This window comes from Xiphophorus couchianus, chromosome 7, assembly GCF_001444195.1.
Source record: "Xiphophorus couchianus chromosome 7, X_couchianus-1.0, whole genome shotgun sequence".
Lineage (NCBI taxonomy): Eukaryota > Metazoa > Chordata > Actinopteri > Cyprinodontiformes > Poeciliidae > Xiphophorus > Xiphophorus couchianus.
In genome coordinates, this window is record NC_040234.1 from 24,317,616 (window position 1) to 24,332,564 (window position 14,949).

The 14,949-nt window shown below is 41.6% G+C and overlaps 1 protein-coding gene across 1 annotated transcript in view; it reads right to left on the reverse strand.

Moving 5' to 3' along the window:
• Positions 1-14,949, reverse strand: part of LOC114148589 (transient receptor potential cation channel subfamily M member 4-like) — a 95,532-nt gene that overhangs the window by 48,511 nt on the left and 32,072 nt on the right. Inside the window, exons 5-9 of the mRNA XM_028023973.1 lie at positions 6,677-6,846; positions 6,382-6,559; positions 5,307-5,371; positions 2,940-3,167; positions 123-225 (exon numbers count right to left, since the gene is read on the reverse strand). Of these exons, the coding sequence (XP_027879774.1) occupies positions 123-225; positions 2,940-3,167; positions 5,307-5,371; positions 6,382-6,559; positions 6,677-6,846 (744 nt within the window). The remainder of the gene's footprint in view (positions 1-122; positions 226-2,939; positions 3,168-5,306; positions 5,372-6,381; positions 6,560-6,676; positions 6,847-14,949) is intronic.

Here is a 14,949-nt window from a genome sequence, read left to right on the forward strand (position 1 = left end):
AAATTTAAGGGGGAAATAATATATTAGAATTTATTACAATAGATTTCCAAATATATTTTGTTTTTATAAGGGATGATGTTATAATTGATAAACAGTCCCCTGAATAATTCCCCATCACTTACCTCTCACCAGGGCTTTGAGGAGAATTGTGTCGAAGTCATCAGAACCCTCCTGCTCTCCATGAAAAACAGTAATGAGATCTCTCCTTTGATAAATACTCATAGCCTGGACAAACAAAGGTAAACAATCATTGTTTGAAACAACTTTATCATTAATGCTTGATGCATTCAGCTAACCCAATAGGCACACCATAAATCCATCCATCCATCCATTTTCTTCCTCTTATCAGGAATCGGGTTGCGGGGGTAGCAGTTTAACAAGGGAGGCAAGGGAGGCCCAGACTCCCCGCCCCCCAGCCACTTGTTCCAGCTCTTCCGGGGAAATCCCAAGGCATTCCCAGGCCAGCCGGGAAACATAGTCTTCCCTGGGGCCTCCTCCCGGTGGGACGTGCCCAGAACACCTCACCAGGGAGGCGTCCAGGAGGCATCCTGACCAGATGGTCGAGCCACCTCAACTGGCTCCTCTCGATGTGAAGGAGCAGCGGCTCTACTCTGAGTCCCTCCCAGATGACCAAGCTTCTCACCCTATCTCTAAGGAAGAGCCCAGACACCCTATGGAGAAAACCCATTTCCGCCGCTTGTATCCATGATCTCGTTCTTTCGGTCATGACCCAAAGCTTATGACCATAGACGAGAGTGGGAACATAGATCGACCGGTAAATCGAGAGCTTCGCTTTTTGGCTCGGCTCTCTCTTCTCCATGATGGACCAGTACAGCGCCCACTTCACTGCAGATGCTGCGCCATTCCGCATGTCGATCTCCCGCTCCCTTCTTCTCTCATTCGTGAACAAGATCCTAAGATATGGACAAGGCATTCTACCCTATTCCGGCTCAAGACCATGGCCTCGGATTTGGAGGGACTGATCCCCATCCTGGCCGCTTCACACTCAGCTGTGAACCGCTCCAGCGAGAGATGCAGATTTTGACCTGATGAAGCCAACAGGACCACATTATTCGCAAAAAGTAGGGATGTGATCCTAAGGCAACCAAAACGGATTAGACCTTGGCTGCGCCTAGAAATTCTGTCCATGAAAGTAATGAACAGAATCTTTGACAGAGAAGCTAACAAACACTGAAGAGAAGAAGAGCTACCATCGATACAGTTGCAGCCAAGCATGTTTTAATTACACAATACAATTTTAGCAAGTTGCTCAAAGTCTAAACTGGTATTGTTGTGCATTTAATGTGTAAAGTTTACCTTCGAACAAACGGCCCCCAAAGAAATCTCAGCGTCCCCCTTTTGTGAAAATTTCCGCCAGCGCCCCCTGCTGTCCTCTGAACGCCCCACGGGGGGCGTTACCGCCCCTGTTGAGAAACGCTAACCTAGTGTGTTGTAACAGGGGTTCTTTTTTTTTGTTTTGTCAGAAGTACCACTCATTCTTGTATATATTTTCAGATGTTGTTAAACTGTCACAGCAGACCATCCTGTGGGCATTGGTTCAGGCCCCAGAGTCTGACAGTGGGTGCACAACTACACATGTGCTCAATGCACCGATGGTGCATTAATTTTAACAAAAATGTTGCTAATGTGTTTATAGCTTTGAGGTGCAAGAACAATCTGTATAACAGAAAATTTCTGAAGATATTTAAAAGGGTCATGCCAAAACTTGCCCGGCGGTTGGAACTCAGCATTCTGATGCTAAAATTAGCATCAGTGATAAGCTGAATGGGGCTGCACAGTGGCACAGTTGGTAGCACTGTTGCCTTGCAGCAAGAAGGTCCTGGGTTCGATTCCCAGCCTGGGGTCTTTCTGAATGGAGTTTGCCACCTGTGCATTCATGTGTTCTCTCCTGGTACTCTGGCTTCCTCCCGCAGTCCAAAAACATGACAGTTAAGTTAATTGGTTTCTAGGTGTGAGTGTATATGTGTGTTTGATTGTTTGTCCTGTCTGTCTTTGTGTTGCCCTGCAACAGAGTGGCAATCTGTTCAGGGTAACCCTACCTCTCGCCCGGAGCGTTAGCTGGAGGTAGGCACCACCACCCCTCCTGACCCCACTAGGGACAAGGGTGTTAGAAAATGGATGGATGGATAAGCTGAGCTTATGTGTACTAAATGGCATGTGGGATATATATAAGGAAAAGACAAAATATGTTTTACTTATTTTAAATTACGTCAGTTTTGGTCACAGCACTTGTAAAGAAACAAATTATATTCTCTTGACCTCAGAAAATTGACTTATGACTGTTCTGGTTTTGCTATATATATAGTAACTTTGTGTATATCTTTTGTATTCTGTCTCTGTTCTGTCTTCTCCAACCGAAGACAGTCGTGGCAGATGGACACTTGTCCTGAGCCAGGTTCTGGCTCTGCTGGAGTTTGCAGGATTGCTGTAAAGTTAACACAATGCGAGCAATTTTCCATTACTGCCACGTGTTACGTTCAGGAGGAGTGAATGCTGTCAATGACTTGATCCAGTCTGCTGTGTTTCCTATTTAAACTACTTTGAATAATTGAGGGAGCTTACTGTACTGTTTGATAGCAAGCATAGATTGAAATACTTTTGTTTGTAAAGTGCCTTGAGACTTTTGTTGTGAATTGGTGCTATATAAGTAGAATTGAATTCAGCTACACAAAGGAAATTGGGAGAAACCGAAATGGCTAACAGTCTCTCATGACAAAAATAAATAGAAATGCCAAAGCAAATAGCGGCTTTGTTCAAGTTTTTTATGAACTTGTGACAACATATTTCTTTCACTCCTAAATGAGTCATAGTTTCTTATCCTCCCTTGTCCTGTTTGCCTCACCTGTAATTAACAATTGCATTTGTGACAACACCCATGCTTTCTAAGGAAACACAACATGGACTATCTAGGAACTTACAGTATTGACCAGTTTTTCCAACTCGTCCTCAGCTGGGAAGTGTTTCCGGGCCTTCTCACAAACCCAGTCACAGAACTCTGCGCTGACACTCTTGCCAGCCTCCCCATTTGCTGCTGGAGGGGTAGGGCTGAAGACCATTGCTGATAAGTCAGTGATGAAATCTGCTGCCTTACCAGAACCAGCAAGAACCAACCAGGGCGTTGCTTTTTTGAGGGATGTGTCTATTCTCTGAGCCAGTTAATGAAAACACACACATCAAATTACTACAACAAGGTACTGCAAACTGAGGAGTGTGACAAAGAACAAGCAGGACTAGAATGATCAAAGTATTGTCAAACATTTTCAGTAAAAGTGTTCTAATCCCCAAAACAATATTTGACAGGAGACATTATAATACTTTGAAGAATAAAGCTTGACCCTTACCCAGGCTCTCTTGTGGGGGCCTATGATGAGCTAGATTATTATCAACTAATGTTTTAACAGTGCATCTAGATGTCTAGACAAGTGTCTTGTAACACTTGTCTTCTGACAAGTGTTACAAAATGAGAGAAGATTTTAACAATATTTCTGGGAAATCTAAAAATCCCTAATACTTTGTTTTAGGGAATTTTAATCAAACCTTCTACGTGTTAATTAAAAGAATCAATCCTTCTTTCAAAGACTGTTATTGTTGCTGACTAGTCTAGTCCAGGTTTACTGGTCCAAATATTGTTTTTTATGCTTGCGTATTTTAGAGGTAAATTAGAAATGAAAATTTTATGTTTTCCCATAATACAGGTCTCATAAATGTTTTAAAAATTCCTGTTCAGACTAAAGATATTGAGTTTTGGACTGGTACATGGGCTACCTGAAATGTAGTTCTCCAATCCAATTAATATAACTTATGTGGAGTTTCTAAAATAGTCATGGACTGGTGTAGCTGGATCAAGTTTCAAAGGCATTTTGTCAATGCAGACTCCCATGTTCTTTCACTTTTTTAAGGACAGGTGGGACGAAAACAATATTCATCTGAAAGTAGAATAACGACATTTTCTTCCCATCAGTTTTTAGTGCCATTTCCAGTACCCTGGGTTTGCAGCCATTGTATACCCAGTCCTTTATGTACTTTCTATTCCTAGCATCCATAGGACACAGACTTTCTTGTGTAGTTTTTGTCTCTGGTGACCTCTTTCGTTGCTGATAGATGCAGTATGGCCTGAAGTGTCAATGCTGAGAAATGCAATGTGCTGAGAAAGATGGCTGTGTATGGACAATCCCCCCTGGGTCAAACATATTGGACTTTGTGCAAATATTTCCTAGTACAAAGTTTGTCCTTCCTGCGTTTTTAGTCCAGATCAAAAGTAAAAGAACATGTCTTGATGATTTATTCCATTGTTATTGCTGTACCTTTCTTTGGAGTCTGAACGAACTTGCCTTAAGTTTTTTTTTTTCTCTGAAGAGTTTTTGTGGCGCTAGTGACTCGTATTTTTTGTGACAGTAGGCAGACAGGAAAGAGGGCGAGGAGAGGGGGAGGGAAGACATGTGGCAATGGTCACCGGGACTCGAACCTGCGACATCCGCGTCGAGGACCAAGGCCTCCAAACGTGGGGCGTGCTAACCCCCTGCGCCACCACAGCACCCCCACGAACTTGCCATAAGTTATTATAGAGGTGTGTCGATCGATCGGCCGATTGCCGTGTAAAAGTGTATGATCTGATTTATTTGACTTATGTATAATTTATGGTACTGAGAACCTTACTGCTAAATATTATTTTACTGATTGCAGGTTTTTCAGTTGTTTTTTTGACTGAATCGTTGCTGTATTTTGCCTGCAAGTATTTTGCATGTTCTATGTCTAAATTAGGTGAATTTATTGCCAGATAATTTTTCCATTTTGCCTGATCAAATAGCAGTATTTATATCTAAAGCGAAAAATTAACAGCCAATCCTGGTGATCGACAATGATCAGCCCTCATGGGTGATTGGTATCGGAATCGGCAGCAAAAAACCTGATCAGAGCATCTCTAGTTATTAAATATAATAAAACCAGCATTAGTTTTATCACCAAAACTAAATACTTTTGATTTTTAGCAATTGGAACTCTTTTCCGCTTTCATTCATTCTCACAAAAGTTGAGATCTACTCAATTTATTTAAAATCTATTACAATTCCATATTTGGCAAAATATGAAATACCTTTACTTAGCTCTAAAACTGTACACCTCATAATACCATCTAGATGGGTAAAACTCACAGGACAGTGGAAGGTTCTGGTAACTTAGGTTTTTGACAAAAATGTTCCAGGTCACATATTTGAAAAAACAAACCTTTAGAAACAATCATTTGCAGTATGTAATGCAGTGCTGAATTCATGAATGAGTTTCCTCACCTCCAACATTCTGGTTTCTCCTGAGATAAGCATGCAAATGACAGGAATTTCAATACTGCCACTACCTGTTGTTGGGTGAAGAAAACATAAATATAAAGCTGCATGAAACAGAACATATTTATTTTTTATGCAGCAAAAAGCTTAACTATCCAGGGAACTGACTCCTTAAAACATTTCATTGTATCTTAGGTGTAATCCTCAGCAACAGATACAATAAGTCCTATAGACCTAGTTGAAAAAACTTCAGGAATCAAACTGATTTGTTAGAAAGGATGTTTTCTTTAGTTAAAATCAGAAAAGATTGGAGGCAATGTCAATAACTAAAACTTGTTTATGTTTCCCTCTTCTAATACATAACAAAGATGGCAAAAGATGATAATCTGTTAAAGATCAAACTTGTCAAGCAATAATATTTTTATGAAGGGGTATTTGGTCAATGACATTTTGGTGACATAAGTTATATAAGAAAGATTGGCATAAACAGCCAATCTTTGTTGCATAATGCATCATGCAACAACCGGGTGGATTGTCTGTTTCTCTTTCTTGGATCACTTTTCATAGATTTTGTAGACCTCAGAATCCAGCAACAGCCATTGGAAAGATATCTCATGTCTGATTTATTTCCTAATTACTGTCTCACACAGGAAAAACATAGGCATGATGTGCTAACATGCTGGTAGGGAAGCTTAAAGCAAAGTAGCCCACAGGGTCACTTGACCTTTGAAACTGTGGTGTCATTGTGCTGAGGATAATTAGAACACAAAAATAAGTTCCCAATTTGATTGACTGGTACATGGACTACATGAAATGTAGTTCTCCAAATTCCTGCACAGTCAATGTTAACATGTCTAAGCAGTATGTCTATGATTTAAATCAACAACGTAAGAATCAGAAATGAGAACAATGAGGTATGAATAGTGTGCATGCTTCTTAGCTGCTTACATGATCATTTGGTTAGCTGATGGTTTTTATACCATAATGTCAATTCCACAGAATTTCATGACATGTACTAAATAAAGTATGTCAACCTCTTTTATTTGAAAAACTTTATTAAAGACACAAAAGTCCATCTCACCCCAGATGCCTGTGCGCTGATGGGAAATGTAGTCCTCCAGATTAAGTTGAAAGACTGTCTCTCCACCTCGCTGGCCAATACTCCCATTGTCCACCAAGAGGAATGCTTGGCAGGTGTTGTCCAAACAGTATGTATCATTTGCTGTGTTCTGGACATGGTAACGAGCAGGGAAACTTCCCTTCAGACCAGCAACACAAGAATCCAGTGGTTACCAAAGCCATTGTTTTCATGCTGCGTTTAATAACATTTGACACTTCACACTCTGCAAAGGAACAAAACACAATAGATTCAGTACCTGGGCGTTGACAAGCTGCTGTCTGTTGTGTACCAGACCCCAAGGTGTCACGCCAATCACAGTGACTTTTTTCTGGGACACAGTTGAAGCTGCAGCCCCATGGTCTTTCACAGCCTCTCCTACACACCGGGAAACACCCTCTTTCAGCCCCCCTGTCAAAATCCATGCCCCTGGACAAATACAGTTAGTTACAAGGAAGTATGGCATGACTATAAACATGTAGGAAATATCAAACAAATGTAATCAGTTAGAGGCATTAAAATACGGCATGAGGGCAGCATCATTCAAAAATGTAAATGTTTTTCTGACTGTTGTCTGATAGAATAACATGAGGAAGAAAATTTAAGTTTTGGTGATGTCGTTTAGATTTTTCAGGGATGTACAAAAATACAATTGTACCTAAGGTTATTCACTCCGATTAGAAATTAAGTTTGGTGGCAAAAATTAAACATTGCAGCTCTTTGCACTGAAAAAAATCAAGCAAGAACAAATATAGCTCAATATGATTAATATTGAAAGTGTTTTCTCCAAGTAAAACACAAAATGTTAGTTTTAAGAACTACTACAATCTCACAATTGTTAAACCCTTTCATGACAAACATTATTACTTTTTAGAGCTCCCTATTGCTATTATAACCTGCTACAAATTGAATTAATAGTTAGAAACCAGGTTCAAGTAGGTATGAGGGGGCTGTTTTTGTATTTATTTCTGTAGCAAAATGTGATTAAATCAGAGATGGCAGTCGGATAGCTTGTTCAAAATGTCGCATAGCAACAGCCTTCTGGGTGTATATAGAAAATGGATGGATGGACAATAAAATGTGGCAACAATATTTTACATGGAACGTTTATATTTTTGTTCAGTATATTTTGTCATTTGTCTAAAGCATTGCATGAATGCAAGTTATGCCAAATACAAAGTTTTAATTTCTTTGCACTTGTCAAGAAAATCCGAGCTCATCCCACTTCCCCATGCTGGAGATTTTAGTTTAACAGTAATAATAAATAAAGTTATCTTTAAAATGAATCACTCAAGTGACATCAAGGCCCAGCAGTAGACTTAAGTGTCAATAAAGTTAGTTTAACAGTAATAATAAATAAAGTTATCTTTAAAATGAATCACTCAAGTGATATCAAGGCCCAACAGTAGACTTAAGTGTCAATAAAATAAATCTAGTTGTGTGTGTTGTTTTTGTCTCATGCAAACTTTGCTTTAATTCTACTTTTTTCTATCTAATCATAAGAAATCATAGTCAGTCAGAGAGACTCATTAAACAGGAAAAGCAGGTTTCCTGGAAAAAGAGGAAGGAAGTTTCCAGCCTGCAGATTTATAAAAATAGCTGAGACTATTTCTTAGTTTAAAGCATGAAAGTTTTAAAGAATGAAATCTAAACATTATTAGTAATTGGATAAGATTCAAAGTAAAATACTTATATTAATATTGGTTTACTTGTAATAATACTTACACTTACATTTGTGAGAACACTTACAAGAAAAACAAGTAACTGTAACTTTGGTATTAAATAATTAGAATCATGGATTATTCTTGGTTTCTTTTCAGAAAAACATCTGTAATAACTCACATTAAGATTATAATAAATATAATTAATAAGTTATAGTTATAAAATTATAAATGAATGCTAAATCAGAGAAGCTAAAGAAAATAAATGTGATATAAATGTGATTTTGACATTGAACTTGAAATGGTGTAAAAGGTTGTAAAACTGCAATTAAACATCACTGATATGTTGAACGTAGAGGGTAGGTGAAAGGTGACAGGAAGGGAAAAAGGGGAACTAACAGGAGAGCAGAGATGATCAGCACCTTATATGGAAACAGGAGGTTGAGCAACCCTGAGACATTGGCTCAGACATCAGGAAATGTCTGTAAGACAGTGATGGATATGAGATCATCTGTCTAAGCAGACAGCAGGCGCACCAGGGGGGTGGATGAACCCTATATAAGGTGGGTGCAAAAGAGGAACCTTTCGTTGGATCCTCCGGGCAGCTTCGAGCCAAGATCGAGATGGACAAAGAACTCTGCAGCTGAAGAAGAGCCGGGGCCACGGAGCCGGAGACTGTCCTGCACATGGAGACCAACCCGTCTGGCCCGCAATCTGTGGCTTCGAATCGCACTTCTCTCATCGGCTGGGTTCTGACCCCAAAGACAAAGATGAAGACAAAGACAAGGAAGAAGAACTGGTGCCTTTTTTCCTGCCAGCACCAAGTCCTGTGTGACCTCACCATCCATGCGGAGAAGAAGTTCATCGGACCTACAGAGATCCCTGCCTTCGTCGATCAACTTCCTCCTCCTGCTGCCACACCTTCTTCGTCGTCGTGCCAGGTCTGGGGTTCGAGGCGCCAAACTCCGTCCGTCTCGCTCTAAGGTTCCTTTTTTAGTTCTCAGTGTCAGCAGTAGGGAAAGATAGACTAGATGATTGATTTTACTTATTTGATTATTTCTGCTACTGAATTAAGCTGTACTGACCCTTGCAAAAATGCCTTACTAATAAAATATTTAGCATAAAGAAAATCTAAAAGATGTTGTGGACATTCAGTTAATGAGTCACCTTAAAGTTCTTTGATGGTTGTAAAATAGCTATGATGTTTGATTCTGGAGAGGAAGAGGTGGAAAATGTTTTTAGGTTGCTGGTAGCCCATATTTAAAACAACATCCTTGGGACTCGCCCGAGTTACTAAAACCTACCTGGTTCAATAACAAATGCAAGTTGTAAAATAGAGAACGAGCGACCGTTAACAGGTGTGCTCTGTGAAACTAGTTGGCTGTAGGCTGCTCAGTCTGGCTAATTCACAGGGGGAAGAAGGGTGGGACACCTGGATGTAGGCCGTCAGATAACCAGGCGAATCGTTTCTCGAAACCAGCTTAAACAGAGTTTACTTCAGTTCTGGACAGGGTAAATCCCAGCAGATTTAGGAAACTCAACGTACCCGTTAGACGGAGAGCTGGTAGCACATCTCCCCTCTCAGAAGAGGAAGTACGAGAGTGAGAGAGTAGAGACAGAAAGGAGGGGGGGGGTGTTGCGCAACAACAAGTGGCGCCCAACGTGGGGCCCAGTCCAACGGAGTAGGAGGGCCCTATGGCCAAGTTAGTAAAAACAGATGTGAGGATCTGAATAGCTCACTTGGCTTGTTAACTCTTAAGGAATAGAGTTAATGGTGACTGATAAGGCCGTCAGTCACAACCCTTGCAGTAACTGTATGGCATACAGGTGAGGGAAGGCTCCTACTGAGGATAAATGACCGGATCCAGACAGTGAAGCTAGTAGCCAACATAGTCTAGACCCATCCCTGCTCGAAGGCTAAAGAGAGGCTTTGGGGGATAGACAACTCGAACCGACAGAGAGACGGAGTGATGGATGATCACTTCGAGGAGGAAAATCTGGGGAAGAAACCGGAGGAAGCCGGCCGTCCAGATCGTTTGGAAAATGAGGAGACCTCAACAGAACTGCATCAGCATTCTGCACAGCTACTGTGACTCAGACCTGAAGCAAGTGGGGAAGTTGGTTCCAAGAATGAGGAACTGAAACATCAACCCGAGACAAAGGAAAGTTGGCTCAGTCTTGCTGGAGAGAAAAGTATCATCAGCCGACGATGGATGAGGAAGCACACCGCGTCCTCCACTGCAGCCATCGAGAAGACATCCGGCAACAGAGGAACAAACACCAGCAGCTGACATCATCACACAGACGCAGACATGGTTAAAGACATCCTGCTGGACCCGGAGCTTGAAATTGGGCCAGCACAACCCACCAGTAAGAAACGACCGCAAGAGACATCTGAGAAGCCAGAACAACCGGAATGGACAATCTACACCGATGGATCCAGAAAGGGGTCCGACCAGTCGGCATACTGGGGATTTATTCTGAAGCAAGACGGCAAAGAGAGATGCCGTCAGAAAGGAAAAGCTCCCGGTAGTGCTCAAGCCGGAGAAGTAACGGCAGTACTGGAAGGATTGCTGGAGCTGGTGAAAAGGAAAATCAAGAGTGCCAGGTTAGTAACTGACAGTTACTACTGTGCTCAGGCCCTTAGAGAGGACTTGGCCATTTGGGAAGAAAATGGTTTCGAGACTGCAAAGGGCAAGCCCGTGGCACACAAAGATTTGTGGAAAAAGATTGCTGAGCTAAAAATGCAGTTGGAGATAGAAGTTGAGCATCAAAGAGCACACACGCATGAGGGAGCTCATTGGCGTGGGAATGATGAAGTGGACTGTTATGTCCAACAAAGGAAGATCATCTTTGTCGGTACCGAGAAGTGGGACAGTACTCCCAGAGGAAGGGAGGTCCCAGAAGAGTACGTGGTCGAGGTCGTGCGGAGCGTGCATGAGGCCCTTGGACATGCAGGCGTGCGACCTACCCGTAAGGAGCTGGAGGAGCAAGATCTTTGGATCCCAGTGAAACAAGTCCAACGCGTGCTGAGGGACTGTGAAGTGTGTGGTCAATACAACGCAGGTCGCCGAGGGCAGCGGATGGAAGGTTTGTTCATCAAGAGCACAGTCCCATGGGGTTCAGTCTGCATGGATGTAGCAGAGCCAATGGGGACAACAGGAAAGAGAGGTGAGAAGTACCTCTTGGTGCTGATGGACACAGTGACAACTGCTAGAAGAGCAGGTCTTCCCCTGCAGAGGAACTCCGTTCACGTCACAGAAAGCAGGGAGGCGAAGACACTTCTCCTTTTTGCTTAGAGAAGGAAAAGGGAAGTTGCAGCTTGAAGTGTCACTGAAAACAGGGCAGAGAGTTTGGATTAAAGCTCAAGATCGGCCTGCAACTACGGTGATCAAGCTGAGATTCAACGCCCAAGATTTTGTAAAGTAAGTACTGAACTTCAACACAGTACTACTGATGAAGAAAGGGGTCCATGAGGAAGCAGTGCTCAAGCCAGTTCTTAGCTACAGCGAACCAGAACATTACGAGAAGATGGCCAGAGAATCAAGCACCATGCCATCCTACATTAGACTGGCCACTATTACAGGAAGGTTGCCGTTCAAAGAACAACTTCAAGGCTTTGGACTGGGAGGGCCGTGAAGAAATTGGACTATGCTAAAGAAGAACTCCTGTCACCACCTGATGGATTAAAATGGAAAAGGATCATGCTTACGGATAAAGCGTCATGATGCTTATGCTTTTTGCTTTGCTCTGCTGAACAGCCAGAAAAGTTTATTTTTTGAGGCCTTCTGTCTCAGCCCATCTTCCCTAAAGAACCATTCCACATCCTGAAGAACCGACAGTTCATCCAGCGAAGGTTCCTGTAGAAGAATCAGAGCGATCCAAGTTTTCTTCGACATTCATCACCTCATGGGGGAAATCAAAACTCCAAAGAGGGGGTGTCAAGAGAAGTGGAGTTTTGATGACTACACCAAGCCCTCTGTGAAAACTGAGGATGAAGAATCTGCATCTTCACATCCCAGACGAACCTCTTCTCTTTCTAGTGGATGAGGACGGCGAACTACAGGAGGGTGATGGACTCCCAGCATGTGAAAGGTCTGACTTCGTGGAGGGGGTGTCAAGAAAATCCGAGCTCATCCCACTTCCCCATGCTGGAGATTTTAGTTTAACAGTAATAATAAATAAAGTTATCTTTAAAATGAATCACTCAAGTGACATCAAGGCCCAGCAGTAGACTTAAGTGTCAATAAAGTTAGTTTAACAGTAATAATAAATAAAGTTATCTTTAAAATGAATCACTCAAGTGATATCAAGGCCCAACAGTAGACTTAAGTGTCAATAAAATAAATCTAGTTGTGTGTGTTGTTTTTGTCTCATGCAAACTTTGCTTTAATTCTACTTTTTTCTATCTAATCATAAGAAATCATAGTCAGTCAGAGAGACTCATTAAACAGGAAAAGCAGGTTTCCTGGAAAAAGAGGAAGTTTCCAGCCTGCAGATTTATAAAAATAGCTGAGACTATTTCTTAGTTTAAAGCATGAAAGTTTTAAAGAATGAAATCTAAACATTATTAGTAATTGGATAAGATTCAAAGTAAAATACTTATATTAATATTGGTTTACTTGTAATAATACTTACACTTACATTTGTGAGAACACTTACAAGAAAAACAAGTAACTGTAACTTTGGTATTAAATAATTAGAATCATGGATTATTCTTGGTTTCTTTTCAGAAAAACATCTGTAATAACTCACATTAAGATTATAATAAATATAATTAATAAGTTATAGTTATAAAATTATAAATGAATGCTAAATCAGAGAAGCTAAAGAAAATAAATGTGATATAAATGTGATTTTGACATTGAACTTGAAATGGTGTAAAAGGTTGTAAAACTGCAATTAAACATCACTGATATGTTGGAGGTAGAGGGTAGGTGAAAGGTGACAGGAAGGGAAAAAGGGGAACTAACAGGAGAGCAGAGATGATCAGCACCTTATATGGAAACAGGAGGTTGAGCAACCCTGAGACATTGGCTCAGACATCAGGAAATGTCTGTAAGACAGTGATGGATATGAGATCATCTGTCTAAGCAGACAGCAGGCGCACCAGGGGGGTGGATGAACCCTATATAAGGTGGGTGCAAAAGAGGAACCTTTCGTTGGATCCTCCGGGCAGCTTCGAGCCAAGATCGAGATGGACAAAGAACTCTGCAGCTGAAGAAGAGCCGGGGCCACGGAGCCGGAGACTGTCCTGCACATGGAGACCAACCCGTCTGGCCCGCAATCTGTGGCTTCGAATCGCACTTCTCTCATCGGCTGGGTTCTGACCCCAAAGACAAAGATGAAGACAAAGACAAGGAAGAAGAACTGGTGCCTTTTTTCCTGCCAGCACCAAGTCCTGTGTGACCTCACCATCCATGCGGAGAAGAAGTTCATCGGACCTACAGAGATCCCTGCCTTCGTCGATCAACTTCCTCCTCCTGCTGCCACACCTTCTTCGTCGTCGTGCCAGGTCTGGGGTTCGAGGCGCCAAACTCCGTCCGTCTCGCTCTAAGGTTCCTTTTTTAGTTCTCAGTGTCAGCAGTAGGGAAAGATAGACTAGATGATTGATTTTACTTATTTGATTATTTCTGCTACTGAATTAAGCTGTACTGACCCTTGCAAAAATGCCTTACTAATAAAATATTTAGCATAAAGAAAATCTAAAAGATGTTGTGGACATTCAGTTAATGAGTCACCTTAAAGTTCTTTGATGGTTGTAAAATAGCTATGATGTTTGATTCTGGAGAGGAAGAGGTGGAAAATGTTTTTAGGTTGCTGGTAGCCCATATTTAAAACAACATCCTTGGGACTCGCCCGAGTTACTAAAACCTACCTGGTTCAATAACAAATGCAAGTTGTAAAATAGAGAACGAGCGACCGTTAACAGGTGTGCTCTGTGAAACTAGTTGGCTGTAGGCTGCTCAGTCTGGCTAATTCACAGGGGGAAGAAGGGTGGGACACCTGGATGTAGGCCGTCAGATAACCAGGCGAATCGTTTCTCGAAACCAGCTTAAACAGAGTTTACTTCAGTTCTGGACAGGGTAAATCCCAGCAGATTTAGGAAACTCAACGTACCCGTTAGACGGAGAGCTGGTAGCACATCTCCCCTCTCAGAAGAGGAAGTACGAGAGTGAGAGAGTAGAGACAGAAAGGAGGGGGGGGGTGTTGCGCAACAACACACTGCAAGGGGATCTACGTATTTATTCTGTTTCAACTGATGTCACCAAGGAGAGAGAGTGACGTGCAGATTGGGACTGTTGTAAACTAGACAGATTGATAAGTCTTCAAAAGCAAATTTTACTCCAATAGCTACAATTTGTGCTGATCTTGGGCATTTCAATAATTATGTGTGAAGGAGACATTTCCCCTTTAACTTTCAAAAATATTTTGTTTGGACCCCCCAGAAAAATATTATGTCCCCCGGCAAAGTTTCCATTGCTTTGTGAAAGAATGTATTCCACTTGATTGATAGAATACTCATATTGCTAAAACACCACTCCAGGTTTTCCTGGTACTTTAAAACAGTTTGCATGACCCGTGCATAAATAACCCTGCCTGGTAGGTTTAGGGTGTGTGTGTGTTCACTGCTAACAAGCAAACATAACTTGTGTCATTAGGTGTTAGAAAGTTCTGGCTTAACTGTGCTACTGCTAGGGATTCAGCTGAAGTACAACAATAGAGATGATTGAACTGTACATGTGTGTAAAGAGTCTTTGCTGGAAGAAAGTAGAAAGGAGGTGGATGTTATTATTTTTCAAAATAAAATACTCCACAAACTGCAATTAAAATGAGAATGTTAACAGACCAGTGAAGTTGCCACAAGCCA